Consider the following 23,396-nt stretch of genomic DNA (forward strand, 5'->3'; position numbering starts at 1 on the left):
ATTGATTATTACATTTGCACATAAAGTTTTATTGTTAAAACTATGCAGCACACAAACGATATGCGAATGGGCATCCCTTAGTGTATTGATTTGTTTTGATTGTATTCAGATATTTGTTTCCAGCACAGCTCAGAATTACAACAAAGTGCTTCATTTGTGCTTTCCTAATTCCTAATTAAGTGCTAGGAAAAAGCCTTTAGTAAGTAAAATAAATTTGTGGAGTGCACAGTACTCAAAGGTGTCACAGCTCTAGCAAAACCAAGAAGCTGCGACAGAGGCAGGCAGAGAAAATGACAGAAGATGAGAAAACCCTACATAGAATCAAAGGGAAAAACACCCACTTTCTCACTCCCAGACGTTCAGATAAAGCCTCTCACTTTGAAGTCAGAGAAATAAAAGCAAACATCCAGTTTCCTTGAAAGACAGTCTGACATTTGAGTTTTGTCTTTGAATGCACAGCAAGTGTGACAAGGATATAATTTAAAAGGCCTGTTTACAGAAGGCAATCACTCATGGAAAGATACTGTAAATAGGCTAGGCTAGGCTATATTGAGGGGAAATCTCAAGCTTGACAGCCTAAACCAAATAAAGCCAGCTAATCGAAAGCAAGCAAATGTGAGCTACAAGCCAATGGTAAGCAGTGGGCGTAATCTATTCCTAGGTCAGCTTTCTGAAAGTCCCCTAGATGTATTTTGTAAACTGGACAGCTGCACTGTCTGGTAGGCTTTTTCCTAAAGAGGAAACTGAGTGTATACAGGATGTGTTGCAAAACTGGGAGATTCTGGGATTTCCGAGGTACTTATGATTGCAAGAGTTTCTGATAAGCCTATGTATAGATACCGCACAGAATTTTTAATTTAACAGATTATTTGTTTGGTGATCTGCTTGCGATGTTAAACAAGTATTTGCAAAGCCAATAGTGCTTGCTTTTTTTTAACCCATTGTCATTGCTCTGCAGCATTATGATGACGAGGCCTCTGGCGTAATTATTTCATAGGCTCATGCATGTATGTGTTTCTAAAATGACACCGGTGCTTTTCCTTCTTTTTTTTTTACTTACGGAACCAGCAAATTAAATTGAAAAAAATTAGCCTTTTTTTTTTTTTTTCTTCCTCCTGAAGGCATGGCAGCAATTTGCTGCCTGGCTGAGCTAAAAAAAAAAATAACTGCTGAAGTTTAGGGTCAGATGGGAAGCTGTTGGAGGGGCTGGGGATAAAATAAAGCCAGGTGTGAAAGAGGCACGCGAGATAGCAGCACAGGGGCAAGGGAGCAAGCAACTCAGGCTGGCGCAAGTATTTGACGGGGACAAAAAGTACACAGGGAGAGAGCTGTAAAACTCACGCACGCTCATAGAGTGCTTAACTAGAAAGAAAAAAAAGTTTTTCCCTAATATTGAACAATAAAAGTATACAAGTTAGGCAGTCAAAACAATGGTAAAGAGGGACAGCAGGGCAGACCATCGAACAACAAACAAGTACATTGACCAAGCCAACCAATGGTAAGTAGTGTGTAGGATTTTTTGGTAAGGCCACACAAGGTCTTTTGCAAAATCTAAAGATAGCCTAGGTGTACGGGGAGCCAGTGCAGGTGCAGATTAGGGATGATGGGTTGTGAGTGGTAAGGGAGCATTTCGTCACATTTTAAGTTGTTGTACTGTATTTTTTTTTTTTAAGTTGGAAAAAGACGTTTCATTTCTCTTGCATCAAGAAACTGGTCATTCGATCATTAAGGTCTTCCTTGGTTCTTGGTATAGCTGAATCTCGCTGACCTGGTGACAGGCATTTCTCCCTTGGCCTGGGGTGCTCTCACAAGTGTACTGCCTGTTTAAATATAGACCCTGACCTGGGCAGCGCTGATGCACACATTCCACTCTAGAGAGTCACTCGCCTTGCAGATAGCGTGCAATTGGATATGTCCCAAGATCCTCATGCTGCCTTCCCACTGGGGCAATGTGAGCACAGGGCCCCTGGCTGTTCATATATATGTCTAAAATGCTCCTCAGCTGCTTCCCTTTTCCCCGCCATCTTCTACATTCTCTCGTCGAAGTCACATATGCAATGTCATTATCAGGCAGACCGCAGTTTCCAAGACTTGCTCAAGTTTGATGATGGTCTAATGGCCCAGAGCCAGATGTTCTTAAAATGGCTTAATGGAATGCTGCTGAAAAGACATTAGCTGTGCTCCCGCAGGACTCTGTGTCTGCCCTGTAATCTTAGTCCATGGGGCTTTCCTACGTTGTTCCCTCCTCATGACAGTTCATGCACTGAACAGATTCATCTCTTTGTTGAGCTGGGGTGAAAGACGGCTTGCCTGAATGTGGCATGACGTGCACCATGAACTGTATGTACCACGGCATCTGCTCTGTACATTACCTCTGCTTGTAGGACGAGCTCTCCTTTTATCGTTCTGCTTGATCGCTCGTCCCTTGCCTGCCTCTCATACGCTCTTTCTATTTAACTGCTGTTGAAATGTGCAGGATAAACATCTTGTTTCTTCACAACCGAGAGGGATGCTTCTTCATTTCTTTTCTCTTTCGCCCCACATTCTGCCCAGTTACCAAAGGCCACATGTTTGGTTTAAATAAAGATGTTGCAATACCGTAGGCAGCATTTTAATACCAGTATTCCATGATGGACTGGCTTAAAAAATGTAGTAGGATACCTTCAAAGATACTTAACTTCCTGCAATTTGTACATTAAATAGTATAAGAAAACTTAATTACTGTAGAGGGGCTTGTGGACATTGCCTCCCCAAAAAAATATTGACAAAGACTGGAACACAAAGGCGTTTTTCAATTTAATACAGTACATACATACCATGAAAAACATTGCTGCCAATCCCAGCATTTCATCTGAGGACAGAAGGGGTCGTCTTGAAAGAAAAGTCCAAAAAATCCAAAAACTGTTTTTACCTTTTTTTCGTAAAAACATAGTAAATTAAACAATTGTTTGTGAAGAAACTAATGCATCTCAAAGACTTCGTGGTCTTTGGCCTTTAGTCCATGCAAGAGATTTTGACAGACATTTGTGCCCATAGTTGCGTTCTACTTTCTCACACTTAACACCGGAATGATGACCATCTTCCCTTTTAAGGGCAAACCTTGCTGTGTTTCTGAGATACAAAAATTGGCTGAGAAAACTTCAGTCCTCCTTGTAACAGCCTCCTGCTGCCCCCCCCCCCTCTCCGACACTTTACTGCCATGCCATATGCCCCCCACTTCCACCCTCCTCACTCCACTCAGATTATAGACACCTGCTAGAGTGCCTTTTTTATACCATTGGCTTTTTTAGTTCTTTAGGTGGCCACCAGGGTTTGTTTTTTTAAACTTTGTCTTCAAATTAGCTTCTGCCAGAATCTTTCAGGCTGCTGTCAGCTGAGAAGCACTGCCCTGTGCCCCGTCCCTCCCGAGACAGCTGCAGCTTTACAGCAGCTGTTTCTTTAGCACTGCAGGGATTTGGCACTAAGGATGTTTTGTCAGCTGTGCTTTAAAGTTTCAGCAATTATAAGAAAGTTTTAAGCACATTTACCAGGGAACTTGAACTCTAAACTGCTTTATAAAATGGTTCTCAATCCCTCTTATTTGTTAGACTCAAATGTGTTTTGTTTATAGATATTTCAACTAGCCCAAACATAATTTCAAGGTGAAACCCGTCGTTTTACGAAACATTTTTATAGCAACATCAGCTTCTCATAGGAGGTGCTGCACATAGATAACTAGTGTGCTTTTGGAGTCTCTGTGTCTCCGAATTACAGAAACCCAACAGTCGTGAGGAGACGTGCAAATTTGAGAGTACTTGACGGTGGTTTCTTTTTACCTGGCATATTTATGCATAGCTAGCACTATCTAAGTTTATTTGATGTATTGGCTGGACTTTTTGTATCAAGAAAATGCAAAGTATGATCATAATTGCAACAACACTGAAAGACAGAACAATATTCCGCTGCAAGTGTGAGAAAACGGTATTTACACAGAACCCTCAACAGGGAAAAGATGGTATTTTTTGGCTTTAGTTTTCTGTGTCGCTAGCAGTTCCAGATTGATGGCCCATCTTGCTCGCCACATGAGTGCAGCTTGGTTCGCGAGAGAGTGCTGTTGCTCTAGAAAATTTCAGTACTCATGTGAAGCGCTACATAAATGCAGGTAGAGTACAGTATTGCTTCTATATTGGGCCGTAGACATTATCCTTATTGTTGAAATCTTCTGTGTGGTCGTAGTCTTGGAGCCCACGTATTATGCTTCTTTCCGAACCACCAGTTTCCTGGAAGAGAAATGGGCCCTGCAGAAGCACTTCACTGCTGCTTCAAGTAATAGCTGTTTAGAGCCAGGCCTGTGTTTGCCTTTCTGGCACAAAGGCTGTCTGGATCTGCTATGGTCACCCGTCCAATGCCGCAGATAGGTGGCATAAGACAGTGACTTTTTGCACAAGATGAGCTCGAGTCGTGTGTTCACAGGACCGATTCCAAGCCTGGATTGTGGGGAAGGCAGGATTGATATCGTTCATAAGGCCATGTGTTTCATGATGTGTGGAGTTGAGGATTTGCCTGTGGTTTCTAAGGATTTCATGAAGCAGGAAAGACCTGAAAACGTAGAGACTTCAGGTCTGGGTCTGCTTTTTATGTAATTGAATGATTGCTGCTGTTGGACTTAGCTGAGGGCGAGGGGTACGTTACTGATATGAGAAGTGATTTTTGTGAATTCCTTTTATTTATTTACATAGTTTTGTAAAGCACCAACAAGGCAGTTTTTTTTAGGGTTGAACAATAAGCTGGAGGTGGCATACATTGTGGACAAAGGGTATTTCTTAAAACGAGCAGTGTTAAAGCCCGTAGGCCTGGCTTGCATTTTTAGTCCTTACAAAAAAATGAATGCTGCAGCGAAAAACAAAACACTTTTTCCTTCTGCATTCAGTACATTATTGTAATACAGAATTTACTGTGTGGTGAGTAATTTCGAGATAGAAAAATGTCCCTCCTGCATAGCAGTGCCTATGGTACATGGAATGATACACCTAAGTGAGAGATTGATAATACCAAAACCCACTTTACAAACACACTTAAATTTTTTAACTATAATGTCTGCGGGCAGCTGATCTAAAAACGGGCAATAATAAAAACGAAATGATACATGAGGGACAGAGAATAATCAACACGACATGATGAGGCGTTTGCGATATTTGCATAATTTGTTTTTGCGTGATTACACAAAATTTAGGCACGGTTACGAGTAATTAATTGTGTGAAATTCAAACTCGTAATTTTCTCTACATTTTAGTGTGAAATTAGCCCTCGCCTCATTTTTTTTTTTTTTTTCCCACGAGGATGCATTTAAAGAAAGCCCCGCGAACAGCTGCTCTCGTTAGCTTCTTAGCGTGCTTTGGGATGTTAGGTGCAGTGGCATAACGGTGGGATTTAGCATAGCAAGCGTAAAGCGAAATTATTAAAACTCCGTGCATTATACTAGTGTTATTTAGATTTTACTCAGACCTCAACTTGATGTAGTACGGGAAGTTGATCAGTATACGACTTTTCAAGGTTAAAAGACCAAGAACAAACCTACATCTTTTTCGCAGGCAGTGGCTTCTGTTTAATCCGAGCCCTGCTCCGGTCTCCAGAGAGTGGTTTTGAAACGCACTTTCCATTTTTGGCTCACGGTGGAGCCAGACTCCATCCATTTGTTAATGTACGATATCCCGTGCTTGCCCTGGCGACACTCAAGTCTTCAGGTGTAAAAGTTGCTACTGGGAGCAGTCCCCCCTTCACTGGCTTCCTTTTCAGGGAACTTTCTCCAGTTTCATAGCTATGACAGCCGTACTAGTTTTTATGATGGATACAACTACCTGTGGATTCCTCACCTTATGAATTCTCCCAATGTACACGTGCAGGAGCTGTGTGCTGCCTGTTGCGTGTTTAACACCTGTGGCCCAGTGCCAGCATCTGGTGTGCGCTGGACTCTGCTGCTATTTTTGGGGCCGGGCCTTTTTCAGGGTTCGTTCTCCATCCTAACGAGTCCTGTGCTCAACCATAGCCTCTTCACAGCTGCAAAAACAAGAGGTCCCCTGTGAAGTGCTGTCCAGACCGGCTTAGAGCTCTTCACTCTGTGTCCTGAGCCCTAGGAACGTCCCATTCCAGCAGCTCTGGAGTTAGATCTCAAATGTGATTTTTTTTTTTTGTGTGTTACTCTCTTGATTGTAAGTGTTGCGTATAAACCAATAAACATCTGACTGGAGTAATCATAATCATTCATCATATAACTGAAATACAACATGGGGAGTGGGGGAGGGGCTACTAGCAACAGCAGGACCGAGTACCCCAACTGTAACCAACAAAGTTGTGTGTAACATCCACTCATCGAAGGAAGATTAAAAGGAGGAATAGTGACCCCATCATCTCATCTTCCACCTAACATCTCTGAGCGATATTAATGCCCCTTTAACACATCTGTTGTGTGCCCAGAGTGTGTGGTAACTGTCGTGGTGTCAGCGTTGTGTGCCATGAGGATATCTCAATCGTTAGAGCCTTATTACTTAATAATACATAGGGGTAGTATATAGTCCCTTTCAGGCATTTGGTACCCCGAGTTCTCAAGGGCCCATAGCGCCCAGTGCACTAACTCATAGACTAAATGCCATGCACCCTCTGACGATTTGTGATTGCAACTATGATGATGATACATGATTGTAGTTCCTAATGCTTTTAGACAAGAGCTATTGGTTCAGGGTGGGGGGAATGTCAATCAATTCATAAAGCTTTATTCGGCACATGTAAATGACCATGAAAGCATGAACAAAGAAGAAAAAAGAAAGACAACAGTACATATTTACAAAGACATTGCAATTAAAACTTACAGTTATTAATTATAGTTAGTGGCTCATTGAGTAATACATATGGTCATTCATAAATATATAAAATGAATAATAAAATACATTAAAAACTCATACTTTTCCTGGAATTGATGCACTGGTTTAAAAAGGTGGCAGTATAAAAACAAATATCTGCCGATTGCAGATTAAAAATTAAAGCCATGGCATGTTTAACTGTACGTGTTCTGTATTTAACAAACAAAGGTTTCAAAAATACTATACGAAAACATGTATACAGTTTACAGAACAGCAGAAGGTGCACAGTGCTCTGTGTAGATACATTATCGCACCTACATGGCCCAATCGGGTGTTTCTTGATGTTTGGATGGGCTACTAAACAATGTGCCATCCCAAATCTTAGTCTGGTTAGCACACATTTATGTGAATTCCTAGTCACCATAGTTAGGTAAGATGGAAAACCCTCCATTAGATTGTATCTATTATAAAAAATGACGGAGGACAATGATCCGGCTATGGTTGCTCGTTTCCTTTCTGCATAAGTTAGAAATATACTTTTCATTTCTGATTTGGAGATCGTGGTTGCTGCACTAGGATTATTTAAAATATTCAGATTAAAAATGTCTGAAAAACAGACAACAACATATTTAACCCAGGGAATATCTCGATATTTATCCAAACGTAAACAATCCTCAACAATAGTTCTGTTAAGTAGCTTCTCATCGCCAAGCCAAAAAGACCGCCAAATCATCAATGGTCTAAGTGATATCAGATCAGTTAAATAATTAATGGCTAATTCGCGATGGCTTAATTCAGTTGAGGCAGAGATGGGCAAAAACAGGAGCTTTTTTAAAAACATATTTTCCTCCAACTGTAAGTTGTAGGTACAGCTATAACCCCATACTCCTGCCCCATACAGAGCAATAGTCACACATCTAGCTTGGTAAATCTTGAGCATATCCCTGGTTCGACGATCCCAACTTTTGCAGCAAATCTATAAATACCATAAGCATTTTTTGCCATTTTATTCCGGATGTTATTAAATTCATTGTTCCATTTCCTGTCGTTAGAGAAGGTAATACCTAGGTAACAAAATGTATCCACCTGGTGCACCTTTTCGCCGTCTATAAAAAAGGCATTTAACGTTTTGGCTTTAGCTCCGCAGGTCATGGTATGCGTTTTTCCCTTATTAATTACTAGTTTTCTATCTTTAATAAAGGAGGAAAAACTATCCATTAGTTGTTGTAATCCGACAGGTGTTCGAGAGAGTAAAACAGCGTCGTCGGCATATAGTAACACCGGCACCGGAACACCGTTGATCTGAGGAGCATCAGCATTAACCTTTTTTAAAATATCATCAATTCCATTAATAAATAGAATAAATAAAAGAGGTGCCAAAACACAACCCTGTCTAATTCCTCGTGTAACACAGATTTTTGGAGTACATTCTCCTCTGGTTCCAAAACGTACGTTGGTTTTCAATTTCTCGTATAACCTAGCGAGGAAAAAGATTGCCTTCTGGGGCTCCTAAATTTAACAGAGTTGGCCATAAAATGGAATGATCTACCATATCGAATGCGCTGCTCAGGTCAGCAAAACAAAGATACAGGGAACCGGGTTTCGCTTCAGTATACTTCCCGATCAGTAGATCAAGATTGATGCACTGGTCGAGCGTACCTCGTCCCTTCCTAAAACCATACTGGCTATCAGCCAGTATGCTATCCTGCTCAGCCCATTCCTCTAATCTTACTAACCTCACTCTACTCATAACCTTGACTGTTATGTCCAAAATGCGGGACATCCCAGCCGGCACTGTTAGTAACCCCACAAACCCTTTGTGTAGACAAATCGCACAAAGTAGTATTGAAGTCCCCTACCCAGATGAAGTCAAATACAACGTTCTGTTCCAGACATAGATTTTCGACAGCGCCGGCTAAGTCTGTTACTACTTTGACCCGGGTAACATCAAAAATGTTATTATAATAGTTAATCAATAAAACATTATGGTCTTTGTCATCCACAAGCCAGAGGATCTGCACAAGGTCCCCTACAGGTATATACTTTTTAACCACAATAGGACGACAGATCGTTACAAGTATAAGGAGACCGCCTTTCGCTCTACCTATACCACCTCCTAATGCCGGTAAATTGTAAGAAACGAATCCCTCATAGTTAACTTCATCTTTACACCATGTTTCTTGAAGACATAAAATGTCATGGGCATTGACAAACGTTAACCATCCCGGATCCCTCTCCTTCGATTTCAGCCCTGCCACATTCCAACAAACAATAGTAATAGTATCCTTAACCCTAACACAATTACTATCAGGCACCATACCATTGTTTCGTCCCCAATTCGCATTCTGGTTTGAATTGCTTATGTCCCCACAATCGGGCGGTGCCCTTATATCCACTGCCAATTCAATTTCTGTGTTATTGGGCATCTCTTGGGCCATGGTATTGTCTATACCGATATCCACGCAGGGAATAATAATCACCTGGGGTAAGAACTGCCCTCCCTCATTAAGTCAATCATTTGCATCCAGAGAACTTGGGGGTTGAAACCGGTTTTGTATTGAAATATCAGGGTATAGCCTGTGTGTAGCAGGGCATAACCTACTTCCTCTACTCCCATAAGGGGCATTATTATGATGGCTGTAAAAGAAAGCAAGCGAGAGGGCACACACATTATTATCAGTAATTGGTAATGAGGCAGCTCTTAATAATACAGTGGCAGCATGTTGAGGGTGTTTAAAGTTTATAATGACACAGTCACCACTAAAACTTTTCTTAGAGCTCCCTATCCAATTTACCCTTCTGGTAGTCAGAACTTGATCTGAGAGTTCAGTTGGGAATCCACAATGCCTGTGCATCCAGGTAACAGTTTTATTTTTTAAAGACTCGTGGGTTTCCTGATGATTCCCCTTTGCAACAGGGGGAACATTAGCTAAAACTACCACATATGGTGCGCAGTCAGGAGGGAGATTAATGGCGCGCCTTCGCCTCACCTCAGTCCAATCCTCTTTTCTATCAGGTATTAAAGCAACCTGGCTATCATTACAGGCTAAGGACTGTGCTGTCGGGTAGTTCTGTACAACACAACACTGTACAACACTCCTGCTAATATCTAAACCTGTAACATCACCGGGAGGAGCAACCTGAGTATCATGATTGCTTATTGTTATTGGGGCTGACACACTATCTGCTTCCACCAGTGTTTTTTTAAGGAGATCGCCTAATCTATTAACCTCCGCGGTTAGCTGATCAATTTTTACCATAAGAGGTTTGACAATACCCTTAATCTTTAAGTCAATAATACTTACTAAGCTTTTTGTTTTTTCTGCGTCTAATTTAACGTCGTCGATATTTGCTGTAATATCCTCATCTGGATTCTTGAGGGGGCTAACTAATCTTTTTTTTGCGTGCCGAGCACCCCCACGTTTAGTCTGGGTCTTTCTACATGCTCTAACCACTCTAGGTAGTGGGGTGGGTGGATGTTGCACAATGGGATCAGTAGAGACCTCTAGATTGGCTAAGGTAGAAGTATTCTGCATAATCATTTCCCTATCAGGAACACCGGAATTAGTGCAGACACTACTACTGTCATCCAGAACCAATGGAGCAGGTGAAAGTTGCACACTAGATAATGGGGGGGGGCTGCTAAGCCCTAGGGATTGTCTCCTCTCGCAATTAATTTTACTAACAATCTTCACTAAATAATTATCCAATGTCTGGGGTATAGAGGGGTCTTTTTGCTTTGACATGCTTAACAGTCACGAATTATCACTTTAAAATCGAATGAGGCTTTTCCTAATTACACACAAATAATAGGATAATAAGGGCTGCTTGAAAACAAAATGTGATATACACAACCTACATACAGTCCCAGTATACAAACACCGACAGAGCCCCTTGCTCTGCTCCGTCTTTTGCTCCGTCTGCCTCCACACCTCGTCACTGTCTCGCTTCCCCTGCTCGGAGCCCGATCCTCGCAGCCTAAAGGAGACTCGGACCGACGCACGTGCGATGCCTTCGGACTTCACCGGTGCTCGTGAACCGCGTTGGTCTCTCACTGAAGTTCACAGTCAGCCCAATCAATAGAGACCGTATACTTCTGACCCAGAGTTGTAACGTGCAATCACCGGGGCCGGAAAATGCCAAAATCAATGACCTTGCGCTGTCGTTCTACCAGCTCACCCCCAGCTATGGGGGCAACAAAGGCAAATTCTTCCGTGGGATCCTGGCTCCTGGGCGGGGTAGAGTGGTGTGCTTTAAACCTGCATGTCCGAAGCCCGTCCTAAGGCAGTTTCCACCCTGGGGGCTGCACTTGCGGTTTGGAACGGCAGTCTCCTTCCTCTGTCTGAGCGCTGCTCAGTCTGCCTGCCTGTCCCTATCGGTGCATGCCGTGAATCCGTGCCTGCTGCTGCACGGGAGGAGGGGGCTCTGCGGCTGGTCAACCCCTCCCAGGCTCTGCCGTCCACCGGCTGCTGCAGTAGGACACCGCAGAGGAGCCTGCCCTGCTGCGGTCGCTACCCTCCCTGACCGCCGCCGTTTCCCCGTGGCAGCTCGGAGCTCTGCCGGTCGCCTCTGGGTTCGGGGTTCAGGGTTCAGCAGAAACTCCTTTCACCGCCAGAGCAGCCGCTCCTCTCAGGTGCAGGGGGTGCTCTCTGGCGGGGGGGGCAGCTCTCTCCGCGGGGGCACGGACCGGGTTCCAGACAGACCCTCAGCTCCTCACACCGCTCTCAGCCGCTGCTGATCGGCTTACGTCCGGGGCCGACACTTCCAGGGGGAATGTCATTTTTAGCCTCAACTTTGACTATAAATGTGTCCCAGCGCTTCAGTCCTTTTATCAATATGCCCCTGTCATTAAGAGAATGAAGCATGTGTGCTTCCGCCCTCGCCCACTTTGGCACCCCTAATGCTTTCTATTGCATTGCTATGAGGTGTTTGAATAACACAAATGCCAGATCAACACATCTGTGAGTTTGTCTATCTTTTTTTAACCTCGTGCGTATGCCTAACAGGCAGGATTCTGGTGTGGGAAGCAATGTGTGATCGTCCAATTCTCCTGTTAACCCCAGCGCATGCAAACATAGTTAGTTTGAGGCACCATGCGATGAAGCTGGTGAGGGGATAGGTAGGTTTGGTGCAAATAATTAACTTGGGTGTAACGGAATCTAGGGTTATGTGACACTTCCTTTATCATTCGGATCGCTGTAGCCCATGCAGATTGCGCTAGCTCTTCATTGACGACCCCATCCTATCTCACCTGTGCTCCTGCTTGATCTGTCATGGATTTCTAGGAGAGCTATACAACTGAGATGTAATGTGAGTAGGCCCTATGCCTGACAATATCATATGCAGTGTAAGTGAAGTCAGGGGTTCAGAGTCTCTGCCTCACCAGACATTACGTATAAGTTGTTTCAGTACACTGGAATCTCCATGGCCCTATGCCGGAGGTATCATCTAGTTCTGTGTATGTCACAATAAATCCTTCCTTGAATACGGCACCCGTAGTGTGTATTTCCAGCTCTAACTATGGAGCTAGGGAATGTTGATTGTGTAGCTTCCTTGCACCTGGAACATCTAGCAGTGGAATCTTACGTGAGTAAGGCGGAATTGTGTTCTTTCCACATATGTAATGGCTCCAGCACGTACGAGCCACTTCCATCAGGCTATTTCCTCGCAATGGAGGAGTTGTATGGTCCTGTAACCATGCTAGCACACTCTCCCTTCCCAGACTTTCACGCACTGGCATTGATTCCGCGTTGGGAGAGTTCTGTAGCCATTGGAGTGGCCACTGCAGTTGCGCTGCTGCATAGTACAGCTCATAGTTTGGCATGCCCAGGCCCCCCTTCATGAGCGGGTGGTGTGTTGCAGTGAGTGCGACTCGCTATCGACTGGTCCCCCATATTAGTTCCATCAGCTCGTTCAGGGTCCTGAAAAAGGATCGGGGCACTACTAACGGTAATGCAGTAAAGAAATACAGCAGTCTGGGAAGTATGATCATATTTGCAATAGCCACTCGAACCAAGGGTGATAGAGGTAATGACCCCCAGAAATGTAGGGATCCCCTAATCTCACACAATGCACGTCCTACGTTGCGCTCCAGTAAATCTATGTTAGTGTGATAGATTTGGATGCCGAGATACTTAAAAGTAGAATGGCACCATGGCAGCTTATAGACCGTAAGAACATGCCACAAGCTTTCCTTTGTCACAGTCAACTGGAACAAACAGGATTTGGACCAATTTACGTACAATCCAGATAAATCCCCAAAGTGATCTAATAATTGTAAAAGCTCTGGAAGGGATGATGTGTATTTATTTAGAAATATCAGCATAAAGGGATACTAAATGTTGTTTGCCACCTTCAGGAATCCCCCCCCCTCATTAGTTGTGCCCTTAGTCGGAGCTGGGAAGCCAATAGTTCAGTTGCTAACGCAAAGAACAGCGGTGATAAGGGACACCCCTGTCTAGTGCAACAACAGATGGGAAATGATTCAGAGATTACCTGGCCTGTTTTAACTCGGGCACTGGGATTGGAATACAATATATCGATCCAACTTAGAAATCCTTGACCAAATCCCATGTTCCGTAAAGCCTCCTTGAGGAAAGGCCTTCTCAATATCTAGCGATACTGCAGCTCTGTCGTAATCACCTTCAGGAGTGTCCAACATTAACTGCAAAAGTCTTCTAACATTCAAGTAAGTGCTTCGTCCTAGTATGAAACCTGACTGGTCTTCATGGACCAGGTGAGTAATTAACGGAAGCAACTGTTTTGCAAGGACCTTACCTAATATCTTTCAATCCAGGTTAAGCAAGGATAGGGGGCTGTAGGACTGCACATCAAGGGAGTCCCGGCCTGGTTTGGGCAAAACCACAATCAGTGCTTCACATTGTGAGTCTGTAAGTTGCCCTCGCCTTTGTGCCCCACATACTAACTCCAGGAATGGTGCGGTTAATTGTGTGGTGAACGTGGTGTTTGGATCTCATCAATTCCTGTAGGTTCATCCAACGCAATGCTCTGTAGTGGAGTGAGCTGTGCAAGGGGGAGCGAGTCAAAAAAAATCTGCTAGTTGTGTGGCGGGGGGATTGAGGGAGGACATGGGGGGAGAGACTTGCTGCATAAAGTGTGCTGTAATAGCATCGAAAGGCATAATTTATGGCCAATTATTGACCACGATTCCAGAGTCTAGCCTCAGTGCCCCAATGGGGGCACGGCACAGCTTGCCCCGGGTCAACCACGCCAGCAGCCTGCCAGAGCGGTCGCTCTCCGCATGTGACCTAGCGATATAATGTCGATAATCATAAATGCAGGCGCTTGTCTACCTCTCTGTTGTGCGCGTTGTGCACAGAGAACTACTGGGTCATATGAGCCCATTGCTACCGCACATTCCACTCGGAGGGTCTGTTTCTAGTGAGGCTAGCTCCCGTACCAGCGTGCCTGGTACTCCTCCTGTGGCTGTGAGGCAATGGCCTCTTACGACCACCATGTGAGCATTCCACTCAACTGCGCGTGTCGAGGCTGTATCTCCATTTAATTAAAAGTATTCGGAAATAGAAGCCTTCACTTCCTGACGGAAAGGAGGATCTGCCAACATGTCATGCTGTAGGTGACATGTAGGTATGGAAGCGTGGGGGTCTGCCCCAGTGCATGTTGATCCCAAGGGGCAATGATCTGACAGCGTCTTGGCTAGTAGTCCGCCCTGGTAGTATCATAGGCCAGACCAGCCGGGCCTAACAGCAAGTCTGTATGGGTATGTAACCCATGCACTGGGGAAAAGGAGTATTCTCGATCCTGGGGCTGTAAAAGGCACCATATGTCATAGAGCTCCCTATCGGACATCCATTGGCACAGTTCACTCGCCATATTCCTACTGGTAGCTCCCACCAATAGTAGATGAGATTTGTCCAAATCTACATTGGTTACACAGTTGAAATCGTCACCCCATATGCAATTGGCCATAGGGTCCTGGAAAAGTGTGTGAGTGATAGACCACAGGAAATCCCCTTGCTTTGAGTTGGGGGCCTATAGTCCAGCTATAGGGAATTGCCATCTAGAAAGCCCGCCAACAGCACATATCTGTTGTCTTTGTCCACTACTGAACGCTCGACTACGTAGGGAACCTCTGGAGCTATCCATATCAGCACACCGCTAGTAAATGCTGATGTCACTGTACCATGTGCTTGCCCACGCCATTTGGTTTTAATACTACGCATGTCTCTAACTGTGAGGTTTGTTTCTTCCATGATCGCCATATGGAACCTGTGCCTCTAAGTATGCATGAATCCTGTGATGTTTGACAGGATTGGCCATTCCACGCACATTCCATGTTACTATTGTGCAGCTGTCAACCTTGATGTGTGTAAGTATGTGGTAGTGTGTGGGCCGCTGTCCCGTAATCACTGGTTATATCTGCAGCAAATGACTCTAGAGTCAATAGGTTCCCGTACCCCATCCACTGCCCCCTCCCCACCCCCTCCAGCACTCTACGCCAGCATAGAAAACCCACATAGTATCAGAAAAACAAAAAACGTTATTCAACTCTCCGGGGTCACGGCCAACAGGGCCTTTATCTCCCAGTGACGTGTTAGCACAACAGGTGCAGTTATTAATCATGGCTTGAAAAGTGTCCATTCGGGAATCCATTCAAAGTAGTGGGGCGTAAGAAGTTGTCCTCATGTCTCTGCCAGCCCTTTTCAATTACCATGGTAACTTCACCCTCCCAGACCCCCCCTTTCACCGGTTAGTAATGTACACCCCCGATCACCAGTTCCTTCAGGACGACATCATCCAGTTGGGCAAGTGTAGGTGCAGACCGAGCAGCAGAGCTGGTCCGAACGCACAGTTTATCCTAGACCTGATTTCTGGCATCCACGCTTCCATAAGCAGGTTTGTACCGCACTCATGAATAGGGACCTGAGTGTTGTCGTCCAAAATGAGTGTATAATATTAAAGGTCATCAGCCGTACGTGGAGTTACATCCGGGCCCAACATCAAGGGAACTGTCGATTCACTGGAGAGGCCCAACGACGAGTCAGAGTCCGTTGCCTTATCACGAAGGGTAGTGTATGGATTGGATGTGATTTGGGTCGCTTTAATTAGTTCCTGTGCTTGGTCCTCGTTCGCCCGCGCCTTGGAGGGGCTCATATTGGTGCCAGATCTCGTTTTGCGCCAGGGTGTCAGCCAGGCTCCCTCTAGAGGGTCCTCACAGTGCGATTTGATCAAGCATTTGGCATCCATCCACCACCCGGCATCGAGATGAGCCGGAAACAGCAAGGAGTAAGTAATGTTACACTTACGAAGGAATTGTTTGACCTTTATGTATGAAGTTCGCTTGTGTTGCACCTCCATTGTGTAGTTGGGGTAGGCAGTGATATCATTGTTGTCGAACCTCCAGGGGCGCTGCGTGCAGAAGCTCTGGAGAATCAGATCATGGCCCCGGAAATTGAGGAGGCGGGATATTAGCGGCCTTGGTAGGGTTCAAGGTCATGGAGGCCTTCCCGGGATCCAGTGCGCTCTTTCTATGGAGAAGTAAGGTGGTACATTGTTTGCGAGCACCGTGGCCTTCAACCGTGTTTGAAGGAATAATTCAGCATTAGGCGCCTCCACCCCCTCTGAAAATCCCAGAAAGCAAATATTATTTCTTCATGAGCATCCCTCTGCATCTTCTGCTCTGCATTGTAGAGACAAGACTTCTGCCGTCAGCTGTGTTACCTGGTTCTGAAGGGCCTTAACCTCCGGTTTTACCCGTCACGACTTACGTGCTGCTTTACCCTGGAGTCCGCAGAGCGAGTGGCGTGGATCTTGTTCTTGAAGGTTCGGCCTTGGCCCAAGTAGGGGCGACTCTTTCTGGTAGCCACAGTGGTGTAGGCAATGGGTATGCCAAGAGCAGGGCGTGCCCTTCAAAAGTTGCACCAGAGGGAAAAAAAAAACCCTGAAAGGGGAAAAAACCTCCACAAAGAATGTTCCTAAAACAGGAACAAAAACGAAGAGAATATCAGCAAGAGCAAATACAGGAAAAAGTATTCTGAACTGACGAGAACCAGCACAGGGAAGCAGGAGCGAAGACACCATCCAAACAAAGTGTTGCAGCGCAAGGAGAGAAAGAATCACAGCCCTTAAATACCAACAAACAGGAAACGACCAACAGGAAGTAAAAGGACACCATCTTAGATAGGGAAAAGCACATAGAACAGAATGGACTAGGAACCATAGAGAATAGGGAAAAAAGGAATGCTGGGAAGAGAAAGGAAACATGGGAAGGAGTAAAAAACATAGAGGAAGGCACAACCAGATGTCCAAGAAAAGAACAGGTGAGTGGGAGGGTCAGACATACCTGACAACGCGGTGCCCAGCAAAAGAACGAGGCTTCATGCCCAATTTGGGGCCTCTGCTAGCACACAGCAGACTGGGGGCGCGTTGCGTCAGAGAAATGCGTGCTGCGGCCCGAGCCGAATGTTCGGCTCGTCCCATGCGCAGCGGCGCGACAGTACCACTGCTGATGAGGCCTTGTTCCCAGATAAACTTTAACTAGTTTACGGTGGTCAACTCTGAGCAATTAACCTCCTGCGCCACAGAGTCAATTTTTACTTCTACGATCGTTTTGGTGTCCACTACTGCTTGTAAGAGCTTATCAAATTGCGCAGAATGAACCTGTAGAGTTTTGTTCATCTGTTGGAGGGTTGCCGCGTTCTCTTTAGCGATGGTGGGCAGGAGTGGCATTGCTCCCTCAGCAAGTGGCGGCAACCGTGCTGCATTTGGTTTGACCATAAGAACTGGCAGTTGGGAGAGCTCGCTCACTTGTGTCCGGCTCCCCTGATTATTGTTCCCAGCTACCAAGTTAACCGAAACAAAGACTAGTGGCATTCCCCTGATGGAGGGCCGATGCCCCTTCCCTGTTGTAGTGCTTCGCACACCCCATAGCGTGATCAAATGGGGTCGCTCAAGAATAAACATCCCTGGTGCTCCAGAGTCGACCAATAATGTCCAGGTCCTCTATCATGTTTGGCCTTCAGAGTTTGTCAGTGAAGTCCCACACATCATTACATCATTGTTTCAGCATGACTGCTACCACTAGTGCCTCCAGAGGGGAAAGGAGGCCCTCCCTGTGTTTCTCCTACAAGCTGTCTGCACCCAGTTCCCCACCTGTAGGGCCTCGCTATTGATTAAAGTTTCTCGTCCCTGCCCCTGCCAGGGACCACACAGGATGCCAGAAAAGGGGGGGGCTCTTCCTCGATCCCTTATGGTGCGCTCGCACCTGAGTCCTGGGCCCTTGAACCCCCTGCCTGCTGTCCTATGGGTGCATCTTCACTGCACAGCGTTTCTATGCCTCTCGCACTCGAGGCAATGTTGCACTCTACATCCACCACACAGTCTGCGCACCACCTCCTCCGGTAGAGGCAGCGAGGGTCGCCTGTCACAGTGGGCACACCGACAGCCGGGGCCGCTGTGTACAACACCTTCTCCTCCTGTTCGGCTGTAAAACAGGTTGTGGCAGGGCCCTGCATCTTTTCACAAGCTGGACTCTCAGCTCTCTGGTGCACCAGTCTTCACCAGCGGGCAAAACGAGTTGTCTCTCGTCGCCTAGGATCGGGGAGCTCACACTTCCGGCTTCTCGGTCGCTCTCTCTCTCTCTCGGTCGCTCTCTCTCTCTCTCGGTCGCTCTCTCTCTCTCTCGGTCGCTCTCTCTCTCTCTCGGTCGCTCTCTCTCTCTCTCGGTCGCTCTCTCTCTCTCTCGGTCGCTCTCTCTCTCTCTCGGTCGCTCTCTCTCTCTCTCGGTCGCTCTCTCTCTCTCGGTCGCTCGCTCTCTCGCGCTCGCTCTCTCTCGCGCGCTCTCGCGCTCTCTCTCTTGAGCTCTCGCGCTCTCACACGCACTTGAGCGCTCTCGCTCTCTCACACACGCACTTGAGCTCTTTCGCTCTCTTACACGCACTTGAGCGCTCTCGCGCTCTCTTACACGCACTTGAGCGCTCTCGCGCTCTCTTACACGCACTTGAGCGCTCTCGCGCTCTCTTACACGCACTTGAGCGCTCTCGCGCTCTCTTACACGCACTTGAGCGCTCTCGCGCTCTCTTACACGCACTTGCGCTCTGATACTGTACATAATAAACTTATATTCCACTCTCAACTGTGATAGTGCTATCTCTGCAGCAGTTAATCTCATAACATTAAATGAATGAACAGTAGCCGCAGTGCTAAAATGTGGAGCTCCTCCAGTGGACAGGCAGATTGTTGAGCTCTGTGGAAGTGAAGATTCGCCTCTGGCAAAGCTTCATCCAAGCACTCCAGAGGATCACTATTGCGATAGGTGGGAAGTTACAAAGAGGTTATGACTTTGGGATGTCCTTATTTCCTTCCAAACAGGTATATTTAATTAATAAATAATTGGTTCTGATCGGATTCCTCATGAATGTGTACTCTGGTAAATGTGGATGCATTGATTTTTCAGGACTAAGAGGCACAGACTATAGCGCCTGGTGGAATACCACTGCTTTGGTATCCTGATTCATTGGAACATGCTGAATTTGTATGTTAAATGGGGTTCTTATAGTTGAAGACCAGCTACGACTTTATCTTGACTAAGGACTTCTCAATTCTGTGTGTTTTGCCTTCTAGGTGGGCTCACACTAGTTCTGTAGACCTTCCAGGTGTGGCTGTGTATATTGATTGGAAAGGCAGGAAGGAATTATCCTGTTTGGGCAACAGCATACTGTGTATACTGATGTTTGATTTGCTGTGCATGTGGAAATGCTTTGCTCTTGATTAACATGTTCTAAATACCATTTTCACTGCAGCTGGCAGCCTGAGAGACAGATCCCATTCAGTGACGTGCGGTTACCTCCTCCAGCAGATTACAATAAAGATGTCACGGAGGGCGATGAGGTTGAGGTAAGAGACAAATCCAGCTTGAACATCTTAACTGCTGAGAATGCTAGGTCATCCTTAAATCCACTCAAATATAAAAAAAAGCCTTTTAATTTGCTGGGGATACACCTTCTTGAACACATTGGTCTTGTATCCAGCCTGAGATACCAAGAATATTCTGCTAGCGCCGTCAGTTGATCTCTGCCCAGAAGTTACTGAGGGGTCTGAAATTGCGCAACTATGAGATTTCCATTAAAAAAAAGTGCTTGTTTGGAGCATTGCTGCTTTGTTGTCCCTTACTTGCATTGGAGATCATTGAAGGATTTCATGGGTTTACGTGACTTGAAGCATAAAAGCTGCACATCTGTAACTCCTTGTTACATATCTATGTTGTGGGTGGGTATATAGCCATCAGATTCAGACTCAAGTTATTGATCCTGTCTTTCAATACTTTGGATTAAGGGTTGAGTCTTAGCATCTGTGCAAGGAAGCCTTGATGATGTGCTATTGGCAAAAGGGAAATATCCATGTTTGAGCAAAGGCATAACTGTTCAAATTCTCATAAATGAAATGATTCTATTGTCTTCAAAAGTAGTGCTGCTCTAAAAGCCAGCTCAACAGTTTGAGTTAAGAGGTCTTGAGGGGATTGAGGACTGGTGGCGACACCTGGCAGACAAGATAATGGTTCAGGCTGGGCTGGGATAGACACGTGGTGATGAGCTTTTAAGCGTATTTGGCTTTGGCACGAGGAATTCACTGGACATTTTCAGGATTTATTTAGCTACTCGCAGCAGAAATCAGACACGTGGAAGGGAATTATTTGAAGCACCACATAGTAGGTAGGGAAAAGTGGATAAAGAATCTAAGGGGGTGAATGATGATTGAACAATTGAGGGGAGGGCATAGGGGAGATTGTGCAGTCATGCGCTGCATTGATAAAAATCGGGGATGTAGAGAGCTGAGGCAGGTTCCAGAGACAACAAAGGAGTCCACTGTTGGACAGCTCTTCTTGCTATTAGTGAAACGCTCAAAGTACTAGCTATCCCAGTTAAAGGTAAAGATGAGTGCTTTATATTCATGTCTAAGGAACTTCCTGCTTATTTACAGCCTTACCTATCAGAAACTTCTGGCCAACAATTAGCTAGTAGTATCTTTTGGCAGGATCATGTTCACTTGAGGCAAGGGTCTTATGAAAGGCCTGCTTTTACTTGCAGGAATCCATACGTGTAGTCATACTTTGAATTGAATCTAATTTGGGAATCAAACTGACCACATCTTTGGAAAAACCTGTTCCATTTGGAAAGTTTTTTTTTTTAATTTTTTATTTTTTTATTTGAATAAACATTTTCTGATTACTTTTATGTCTTCCAGGATGGTCACAGAATTGTCTTGTTGGGCCTCGTATCCTTGTTCATGGTCTCCCACAGAGCCTCCGCTACGTCTGAGGAACTATGGCGAGTGCAGGCATTGTGATTGATAGTGGACTAGTAGCCATAAAGTGCCAGTATCCACACCCCTGTGCAGCCTCTGCTTGAAGCCTCTTTTGTGATTCCCTTACAATCTGTGGGTGAAGTGATGAAGATAAACAATGGAGAGTCACTGTTAAGAGACCTGTTCTTCACTCCTTGACGATAAGAACTTGCTTTAAGGGAGCCTTTCTGATTTCTGGGTTTCTGCCTTATGCCGACTCTGATCCCACATCGCTGATCCCACATCAGCAGTGCTAAACCAGTCACTTATGTCCCAGAATTTGGCTCTTTCCTTAATTGTGTCACTTCCACATTTCTCATAGTTTAGGCAGTCCTCCTGCTTTTAGTAACTTTTCTCCTATTTTTTTTTCTTATTCTGTTCTCCATGCTGTAATGCATGCGCTTTAAGGCCAAGTATTGTCAAGGTATAGAACAGCCGAATGGATAACACTTCACCAAAATGTGGCTTTTTTTCTCAGTGCAACCCACCTATTTACCTGCCCTGCCACCGATACTTTCCTCCACATCATGCCTTCGGGCAGTTTATTACTTTAGGTGAACAGCGTTTGCCATCCACTGTTTTTGCTTATAGTTAAATGCGCTGCCCCATGTGGTATCCGAGTAGCCTTCAACTTTGCTTCACTGTTAAGAGTCTTTTTATCAGATTGGACTCTGACCTTTACATGACTTTTATCATTGGTGATTTTGTTAAACCTGACTTTGTTTAATTCAGTCGCTTGCCCTTGTCGGCATGATCGGGCAATCCTACATCTATTTTATTCATCCAGAACTGATCTGTGTGGGGGTAGTTTCTGCCTGTTCTTAGCAGTGTGCCAACCTGATGACTAAAATGAACTAGCTGACCTTGTTCGTCAGTGGAAACGTTGCTTCTGTTGTGATTTTTATTTGATATTTTCTACTTCCACTGTAATGTACTGTTGTTTTGATGTGTCATGTATGGGAAAAGAGCACATTATATGGTTATTATAAGAGCACACTGATGGTTTGCATGGAGTCTATACAAACAGTCCATGTCTTGATATCTGGTTTTCTGCTGGGGCTCTCAACCATTGAAGATGTTGTCCTTAAGTCTTTGCTCTCAGATTAAAACTCTGTGTGCCTCTGGAAGGCTCTGGCTTTTCCTCTGTAGTATTAAGCTCCAATGTTCCCTGTCTACGTTCTTCGGTTATGTCTCCTCTGTATCCAACAGACTATACTTTTTCAGTTCTTGACTGACGTGCATTGCTAACTAATGGAGATGTTGAGGTGTGAACGTACTGTCTGAAGAGACAGCATCCTTTTCCTTATAAATGTGACATAGAAGGGGGAAACTGTTTATCCTTCTGCTTCAGTTCTGTTGCTCTTTCAGCTGACCGCTAAAAGAAGTCTAAACGTGTCTGATATCACACATCCACCTTTGACCTCATTCCTGGTGGCATCTAGTGCCTTCTCTCTTTTGCTTTGGTGGTCCTGTGATGGTACCTTTATATACCAGCTCTTAATCAGCCGTGCCAGTGCGCTTGTGTGGGTTAGTTTCGAAGGGTCATTTGCAGTAAACGGGAGACCTGGGATTGCAAATGATATGAAAATATTTATAAATGAACATTGCACACAGTCTGATATTTAACATATAACATTTTGCTATTTGGAACTATCAGTTGGCAAAAAGAGTTAATTCTGCTGTTACAAAGAGTTTGTTCCACGTTGCTCCTCCTTGATCCAGTTTGTGTTTCTTTGCAGGTTTACTCCAGAGCCAACGAGCACGAACCATGCGGCTGGTGGCTGGCGAGGGTCCGGATGATGAAAGGAGATGTATGTACTGGGGTACTGGGGGTGGGGACAAGGCAAGGGAAAGTACGGTGGGGTTGGGAGACTTTGCTGATAGATGTCTCAGCTTTCTTTTAATTTTGTGGAGCTATTTCATTTTGGGTTACCGGGAATAAACTACCTTTGTGTACCATGGAAAGAGCTTGTGGAATAAGGCAGGTACATTTGATTCATCTCATTAACTCTGTGATGTTCCTGTGCCACTAATCATACTTAATCAGCCTGGCTACATTCTATTCCCAGCCTTTCGGTAGACTACACCCTGGCTGTGGGACTGAAAAGTGTTTCTCAACATGTTCTAAATAATGTATTATGCTGCAGGTATCATTCATGAATACACATGCAGAATGTCACTGTGCCCCTTCCTGGTATGCATAATTGCATAATGACACTTAACAAACTTTCCATTATT

The 23,396-nt window shown here is 45.1% G+C and overlaps 1 protein-coding gene across 3 annotated transcripts in view; it reads left to right on the top strand.

Annotated features, from left to right (window-relative positions):
• FXR2 (FMR1 autosomal homolog 2) overlaps window positions 1-23,396 on the top strand; it is a 175,100-nt gene that overhangs the window by 60,142 nt on the left and 91,562 nt on the right. For all 3 annotated transcript variants that reach the window (XM_069215596.1, XM_069215594.1, XM_069215595.1), the window contains exons 3-4: window positions 19,619-19,712; window positions 22,898-22,969. In XM_069215596.1, the coding sequence (XP_069071697.1) occupies window positions 19,619-19,712; window positions 22,898-22,969 (166 nt within the window). The remainder of the gene's footprint in view (window positions 1-19,618; window positions 19,713-22,897; window positions 22,970-23,396) is intronic.

Source organism: Pleurodeles waltl, chromosome 12 (genome assembly GCF_031143425.1).
Source record: "Pleurodeles waltl isolate 20211129_DDA chromosome 12, aPleWal1.hap1.20221129, whole genome shotgun sequence".
NCBI lineage: Eukaryota > Metazoa > Chordata > Amphibia > Caudata > Salamandridae > Pleurodeles > Pleurodeles waltl.